The sequence below is a fragment of the Chaetura pelagica genome, unplaced genomic scaffold (assembly GCF_000747805.2).
Source record: "Chaetura pelagica isolate M959 unplaced genomic scaffold, ChaPel_1.0 scaffold38, whole genome shotgun sequence".
Taxonomy (NCBI): domain Eukaryota; kingdom Metazoa; phylum Chordata; class Aves; order Apodiformes; family Apodidae; genus Chaetura; species Chaetura pelagica.
The window spans coordinates 1,548,911-1,557,398 of record NW_009954181.1 but is presented as its reverse complement, the minus strand read 5'-3'; the positions used below and the strand labels follow the sequence as shown (position 1 = coordinate 1,557,398).

Below are 8,488 nucleotides of genomic sequence, written 5' to 3'. Positions count from 1 at the left end.
CTGCGCTACGAGGCGCCCTAGGTGAACGCGGCGGGGAAGGTGTACGGCTGGAAAACCGTCTTCGACCCCCACCGGCCCTTCGCCATCGACATGGCCGGCTTCGCCGTCAACCTCCGGCTCATCCTGCAGAGGCCTCAGGCTTACTTCAAGCTGCGAGGGGTGAAGGGAGGCTACCAGGAGAGCAGCCTGCTGCGGGAGCTGGTCACCCTGAGCGACCTCGAGCCCAAGGCTGCCAACTGCACCAAGGTAGGGGAGGCTGCTCTGCCGGGGCTGGGGAGGATCCCGGGGTTGGGAGATGGGCCAGGCAGCCCCCCGGGGTCCAGCCCCTCCGTGTCTGCCTGTGGAGGGAGCACAGCCCCGTGGCCAGGGGGCTGGGAAGGGGCAGTCACCTGCCCAAGGGTGGGGAGGGCACTTGTCTTTTTGGTTGTGTGGGTGGGAAGTGCATGGACAAACTGAAAAATCACAGAGTCATGGAATGGTTTGGGTTGGAAGGGACCTTCAAGATCATGCAGATCCAGCCCCCTGCATGGGCAGGGACACGCCCAGGTTGCTCCAAGCCCCATCCAACCTGCCCTTCAACACTGCCAGGGATGGGGCAGCCACAGTTTCCCTGGGCAGCCTGGGCCAGGCTCTCACCACCCTCACAGCAAAGAATTTCCTCCTCATGTCTCACCTCAATCTCCCTCTTCCAGGTTTCATCCATCCCCCTCCTCCTCTCCCTCCCTGCCCTTGTCCCAAGTCCCCCCCCAGCTTTCCTGGAGCCCCTTCAGGCCCTGGAAGCTGCTCTAAGGTCTCCCTGGAGCCTTTTCTCCAGGATCAACACCCCAACTGTCTCAGCCTGAATTCCTGTTTCTATTTTTTATATTACTCATAGCAAATATCCTTATTATTTTCAATATGGACCTACCTGTGGTCTTGCTGATCTCCTGGAGCAGGGAATTCCACAGGTGAAATATATGTTGGTTGCTTTATGTGAATTCCTTAAGTGGGGGGGTTGCTTTTGAGTACAGGCACCCCTGGCTAAGCCAGCATCCCATGAGACTTGGCCCTCTGGAACCCATCTGAACTGGAACCCAGGGGTCCCAGCCATGGTGCTTCCTGGTTACATGGAAAGACTCTTCACTCCATCACTGCCAAGTTGCCTCCTCCCTCTGGACATCCTCACAACACCCCTCTAGTTGTTCACACCAACCTGGATCTTTCTGTGTCAGACATCATACAGGAATGTTTTAATGCCTAGAATTTGCTCTGAGCTCTAGGAGGTCTCCAGGAGGGGAAAGGAGCCCAGGAATAAGGAAGAGGAGCTGAGGAGGAGAAGCACCTTTGCTCATTACCTGATACCTGCTGTGCCTCTTATTTTAAATCTACATGTCTGTGGTTGTGGATGTCCAGCAGTGGGATAAATAACACAGCTGGTCTCCCAAGGGTAGGAAAAGAGATTGGATTAAAATTAGATCTCTGCTGACTAACAAGAAAGCACTGTCTGGAAAGGATGTTTGCAGCAGGCCAGGGGAGATGCACAGGTTGCTGTTAGGCTGGTGAACAGAAGATTAGGAGTGTTTACTCCATGGCCCCTCAAGCAGTCTTTGGTATAGTGTCCCTGCTGTAAATAACTATTGGAATGAAGCTGTGTTAAGAGGCTGGGGGTAGGAAATGATGGCTGTGGAGGAAGGAGAGGAAGGAAAAGGTTGTTTCCAGGCAGGAGGGAAAACACCAGTGCTGTCACACAGCTGCAGGGAGAGCTGCAGGGCAGAGCTGGGGGGGAAGCAGGAATTGCTGGCCAGGATGTGAAGCAGACTGCATTGCTTTTTGTTTCTGGCTAGGCTGTGGGGATCTCACAAGGGTCCTTGTTGTGAAGGGGATGCTGGCTGTTCCTGGCAAACTCTGAGTGTAGCTTTGCAGGGTCAGCTTTGCCTTTCTGCTTTTAGCAGGTGCCAGGAGCCTCCATCTCCCAGTTGATGAGGAGGAGAGTCCAGACCAGCAGCAGCGGACAGAAACAGGCTGTGGTCTGGGGTCCTCCTGCCCAAAATCAAAGCACAAACTCCTTTCTCCTCTTTCTAGTGAGCTTCCAGAGTTGCCATGGTTTGCTTCTGTTAAGCACAACCACACTCCTGATTTGCAGTGAGCTTTACATTAAAAGTGAAGGCATGTTCACATACAGTCATTAGGGAGGGATCAGAGAAGTATGTAAGATAAACATAGACATCTGCTCTCCAAAAATGCTGCCTTCCCTGTGTGCAGTGCTGCCATTTGTAATATTTCTCAGAATTCAGCCCACAAATGCACACTTTCCAAAAATGCACACTTAAAAAAGCTGAAGCTTTGGCCAGAGATGTATATCCTGCTTATTTTCTTTGATTTGGGAACTGCCCAAAAGGAAGGAGAAAATGAAGGAAGTCAGTACTAGTTGCCACCCCCTGCATGGGCAGGGACACCTCCCACCAGCCCAGGCTGCTCCAAGCCCCATCCAACCTGCCCTTCAACACTGCCAGGGATGGGGCAGCCACAGCTTCCCTGGCCAACCTGGGCCAGGCTCTCACCACCCTCACACTCCACAATTCCCTCCTCATGTCTCACCTCAATCTCCCTCTTCCAGTTTTCATCCATCCCCCTTGTCCTCTCCCTCCCTGCCCTTGTCCCAAGTCCCTCCCCAGCTTTCCTGGAGCCCCTTCAGGCCCTGGAAGCTGCTCTAAGGTCTCCCTGGAGCCTTTTCTCCAGGCTCAACACCCCAACTGTCTCAGCCTGAATTCCTGTTTCTATTTTTTATATTACTCATAGCAAATATCCTTATTATTTTCAATATGGACCTACCTGTGGTCTTGCTGATCTCCTGGAGCAGGGAATTCCACAGGTGAAATATATGTTGGTTGCTTTATGTGAATTCCTTAAGTGGGGGGGTTGCTTTTGAGTACAGGCACCCCTGGCTAAGCCAGCATCCCATGAGACTTGGCCCTCTGGAACCCATCTGAACTGGAACCCAGGGGTCCCAGCCATGGTGCTTCCTGGTTACATGGAAAGACTCTTCACTCCATCACTGCCAAGTTGCCTCCTCCCTCTGGACATCCTCACAACACCCCTCTAGTTGTTCACACCAACCTGGATCTTTCTGTGTCAGACATCATACAGGAATGTTTTAATGCCTAGAATTTGCTCTGAGCTCTAGGAGGTCTCCAGGAGGGGAAAGGAGCCCAGGAATAAGGAAGAGGAGCTGAGGAGGAGAAGCACCTTTGCTCATTACCTGATACCTGCTGTGCCTCTTATTTTAAATCTACATGTCTGTGGTTGTGGATGTCCAGCAGTGGGATAAATAACACAGCTGGTCTCCCAAGGGTAGGAAAAGAGATTGGATTAAAATTAGATCTCTGCTGACTAACAAGAAAGCACTGTCTGGAAAGGATGTTTGCAGCAGGCCAGGGGAGATGCACAGGTTGCTGTTAGGCTGGTGAACAGAAGATTAGGAGTGTTTACTCCATGGCCCCTCAAGCAGTCTTTGGTATAGTGTCCCTGCTGTAAATAACTATTGGAATGAAGCTGTGTTAAGAGGCTGGGGGTAGGAAATGATGGCTGTGGAGGAAGGAGAGGAAGGAAAAGGTTGTTTCCAGGCAGGAGGGAAAACACCAGTGCTGTCACACAGCTGCAGGGAGAGCTGCAGGGCAGAGCTGGGGGGGAAGCAGGAATTGCTGGCCAGGATGTGAAGCAGACTGCATTGCTTTTTGTTTCTGGCTAGGCTGTGGGGATCTCACAAGGGTCCTTGTTGTGAAGGGGATGCTGGCTGTTCCTGGCAAACTCTGAGTGTAGCTTTGCAGGGTCAGCTTTGCCTTTCTGCTTTTAGCAGGTGCCAGGAGCCTCCATCTCCCAGTTGATGAGGAGGAGAGTCCAGACCAGCAGCAGAGGACAGAAACAGGCTGTGGTCTGGGGTCCTCCTGCCCAAAATCAAAGCACAAACTCCTTTCTCCTCTTTCTAGTGAGCTTCCAGAGTTGCCATGGTTTGCTTCTGTTAAGCACAACCACACTCCTGATTTGCAGTGAGCTTTACATTAAAAGTGAAGGCATGTTCACATACAGTCATTAGGGAGGGATCAGAGAAGTATGTAAGATAAACATAGACATCTGCTCTCCAAAAATGCTGCCTTCCCTGTGTGCAGTGCTGCCATTTGTAATATTTCTCAGAATTCAGCCCACAAATGCACACTTTCCAAAAATGCACACTTAAAAAAGCTGAAGCTTTGGCCAGAGATGTATATCCTGCTTATTTTCTTTGATTTGGGAACTGCCCAAAAGGAAGGAGAAAATGAAGGAAGTCAGTACTAGTTGCCAAGGAGAAAGGAGAGAGTTATTCCTCCTTATCAGGAGGGAAGAGCTGGTTTATCCTGGAGTTGTAAGGGAACAAGGCTTTGCAAACATGCTGTGCTTTAGTGTCCTGCTGCTTCTGCAGGTCCCCACACCCCCCCAAAGCAAACCACCCTCCCTTCAACCCACTGGCACAGGGTAGAGGTCTGAGATGCTGTATTCCCATGAGGCTGATGTAACTGGGACATACTCTGCTCCCCATTTTCTCTCAACACGTGAGGAAACAAGCTGCACTGGGCTCAGCCAGGCAGCCCTTAAAGGAGAAAGACCTGCAGTGGCTCCAGCTATTTAAAAAGCCTCAGTGTGGGCTGGCCCAGGAGACCACAAAATGCAAGGTAATTGGAAATGAGGTGTCTCTCATTCCAGCTGCTCTTGGAGCCACTTGGATCAAGGGAGATCAGTGTAGGTTCTTTTCTTTGGGTGAGGGAGGCTTTTTGTGCACTCAGGTGGTCTCGGTAGCAATTCACTGGGATTGAAGTGGTGGCTAAAAGTAGTAATTCCTCCTCTCTCCTTATCTCTTGGCTGAGTCAGGTCTGAGATGAAATCCATGGGTTAGCAGCTCAGTGTCCAGGTGGGTGCTGTGGAAGGGAAGGGCTGTCTCTGAGCTGTAGGGGAACATACTGGAACCACTGGTCAGGGGCAGATACTTGGTCCCCTTCCCTGTTTGCTCCCTTTCAAGCTGTACTTGGGGCACAAAGCATAAAACACACAGCTTGTGGGAAAAAAGAAATCAAGCAGTTGGCTGAGGAAAAGCAGGTGCTTTGGTGACCTCCCTCCCACACTGAAGAGCACAGCATGGAAAATGGTAGAAGCTGCTGCAACAGGCTCTGAAAATGGGTCCATTTTAGTTGATTGAATATATCTGTTGCTTGCTGGCACTTGGCTTCACCAATGCAAAAGTGGGAACCAGTCTAGAGAGGAGGTAACAACAGCTCTGGTCCTGTGTCCATGGAGTGTGTGGTTGCAGTTGCCCAAGTGCAGGTCCCATTCCTGTGGGAGTGCAGCCCTTGGCCATCAGCAGGGCTGAGTGTTTCTATCAGAAAGAGCTCTCCTCTGCTCCTGCTGGAAAGGATGGGCTCCAAGATTCTTCTAGCACCTGGGCTGCATGAAGGCTTCTACACCCTGTGTGTTGGGTGAGGAGATGGAGCCCTGAGAGCCACTTGTGCAGACCTGTTTGGTGCTGCCTTTTCCCAGGGAAGTTCACACACTCATTGCAGCAGCCTTGCTGCAGTGGTGAGCAAGACCCTAATGAAGGCTACCTTGGATGAGCAGGCTCTCAAGTGGTTGTGGGAGAGGGATGAAATGGTTTTTTGGACCCACTTCAGGCAGCAGTTGGTCTCTAGTGCATTAATAAGAGCAGGAGTTATTTAAGCCCCACACAGGTGACTGCTCAGATCAGAGACAAGTCTGGTCAAACAGTTTCTTGGGAAGGTGGGGGTGCTCTTGTTCAGCCAGAAGGGCTTGGAAAACACTTTGTTTATCCTTTAGAAATAGAACATGCCCTTTTTTTTTTCTTTTTTTTTTTTTTTTTTTTTTTCCCCAGGAAAGCAGGGACTGGGTATTAAATGGTTTGCAGATACTTGGGTGAAATGTGCAGAGTATTGTCATAGCAACAAGAGGGAAACCCCCACAAGGCAGGAAACATCCCTGCAAACAGGTGAAGGGAAACAGGAATCTGTAGCTCCAAAGAGATAAAGCTGCTCCCAGCAACCCAGGTTCTGGGAGCAAAGCAGTAAGTCTCATTGAGCCTAGTGAGGGGAGAGTATTTTAAACAGCTTCCAGAACTGTCTGTGCCAGCAGAAACCATTTACCTGTAATACTGACCCTCTCCATGAATGTTAAACCACCTCTTCAGTTTCTATTTTTTCCAGTACTCCTCCACAGAAGTTGATTTATATTAAGCTTTGCTGCTAAGACTGAGGGAAGCTTTTAGAAGAAGCTCCAGTTCTGTTTTAAGCATGTTGGAGAGGGATTTTGAAGTGATGCAAGGTGTTGTACCTGATACAGTACAGTGGATGGCAGCTTGGGGCCAGCATTTCAAAGAGATGTGTATGGGTGATCATGGTAGACCAGTGCATGCTGGGTTCTAAGGGCTGTGTTCAGCCCTGAGCTGTAACTAGCTCCTGCATCCTGCAGCTCTAAGACAGCACAAGTTGGAGCAGAGAACTGGAGCAGTAGTACTTCTCAGGACACAGAATGGCCAGGGTTGGAAGGGCACCTCTGGAGATCATATAGTCCAACCCTCTGCCAGAGCAGGATCCCCTAGAGCAGATCCCACAGGAACACGTCCAGGTTTGGAATGTCTGCAGGGATGGAGACTCCACAACCTCCCTGGGCAGCCTGTCCCAGGGCTCTGCCACCCTCACAAGGTTTTACTCATGTTTACATGGAACCTCCTGTGCTCCAGTTTGCACCCATTGCCCCTTGACCCAGGACATCCCAGAGAAGAGCCTGGCTCCATCCAGAGACCCTTCACATATTTGTAAACATTAATAAGGTTGCCCCTCAGTGTCCTTCAAGCTAAATAGACCTTTGAGGGACTCCAGTAGATACAGGCCTCCAACTGGACACCGTCCCATTGACCACAACCCTCTGACTTCCTTCCTTCAACCAGTTCACAACCCACCTCTTCCCACATCATCCAGACCATGCTTCCCCAGTTGAGCTGCGAGGACACTGTGGGAGATGGTGCCAAATGCTTTCCTGAAATCAGTGCCATTCAGATCTTTTCAGGGTCTTGAAAGAACTTAAAAGTGAAAGAAAGAAGTGATAAGTTAAGGAGCCTATTGGTGCCTTCCCTCCAATAATGGATGCACTGAAAACTCCATTGTAATGTTTCACACAACCAAAGGCAACGGTGACAACTGGAGCTGCACCCCCTGCAACTGCCTCTATCCCCACAGTGTGACATGAAGTGGCAAGAACTTGCATTTCCACCCTGAGCTGAGCAAATAACTCCACACTGGATATAGTAACATGACAACCAAGAGCTTGGTCTGTGGGGAACCCTGGTGTGTGGTTCTCTGGTTCTGGAGGAACTGCCTCACACCACTGAAAAGCTTGATGAGCCTTTCGAGGAAATGGTTGATAACTACATGGAAGGAGCAGGTTTATGTCCCAAGGCAGCACACTGTAAAATGGGTAATTTTGCATTTTGGCTATCAGTAGGCCTGCCTAAATGAAGTTTTATGCAAACCTCCTCTCAGCTGGGAATGCACCATTAGGCTCCAGGGTAGGTGGTTAAATTGCACTATTGATTTAATGTGCAAGAATATTTGTTAGTGCAGTGAAGAGATGCAGCTAATGGCTTCTGTTGGCTTCTGCAGGTTTTAGTCTGGCACACGAGGACAGAAAAGCCTGTGCTGGTGAATGAGGGGAAGAAAGGATTCACAGATCCCAATGTGGAAATCTGACTGTGCGTGGCTGAACGGAGACCAACACCGGGTAAGGTTTTGGAACAGTCATGAGAAGCAACACCAAGAAGGGAGAATACTGGATAGTGATGGGAAAAGGACAAGAGCTCTTTGTTTCCCTTACTGCAAAACTTCTTGTGGCCATTAGTTAAGCTCCCTTTTTTTATGTTGAAGACAAGCTGCTAAAGGGGAAAACCTGGTGAGAGATTGGAGGGAAGAGAAGAATCCAGGAAGTGAGAGATAAGGCAGAGTCACCTTGTTAAAAAAAACAAGCCCCTGTCTAAACAAGAAGCTTGTCTTATGAACTGTCCTCATACAGCTAAAGCACAAGGGTGAAAGATGTGGAGTCATCCAGCTGTAAACACCTGAGGAAAGCCAAGGCAATATCAGTGAAAGCATCTCTAAGTCAGGCAGAAGCTTTCATTGAGAGCAGAGGTTAGTCTGTATCTACAGCAAAGCTACATAAAGTCAGTGACAGGTGAGGGAGGGCGTGGATCAAACCCCCCATGAGATATTTGTTTACCTAAGGTGAGTATGTGCTGCCTTCTTCCATGGAAAGGAGGAAGGAACATGCACTTCATGGCTGCCTTCCTGCTCATTTGTTCATGCCCTTAATTACCTGAGCATCCAGGTGTGTTTAGTCATCTGGATCTCCAGAGTGCACTCTGCAGGGAAGGATGGACTGTTCACTTCCATCTGCATCCAAACTGTGTTGCTGCTTTTCA

The 8,488-nt window shown here is 49.9% G+C and overlaps 1 protein-coding gene across 1 annotated transcript in view; it reads left to right on the top strand.

The window, feature by feature from the left end:
- The window catches only part of B3GAT1 (beta-1,3-glucuronyltransferase 1), a 14,935-nt gene extending 7,172 nt beyond the window's left edge, over positions 1-7,763 (top strand). Inside the window, 2 exon segments of the mRNA XM_010002880.1 lie at positions 1-246; positions 7,677-7,763. The exon segment at positions 1-246 is cut by the window's left edge and continues 3 nt beyond it. Of these exon segments, the coding sequence (XP_010001182.1) occupies positions 1-246; positions 7,677-7,763 (333 nt within the window).
- The last annotated feature ends 725 nt before the right edge of the window (positions 7,764-8,488 follow it).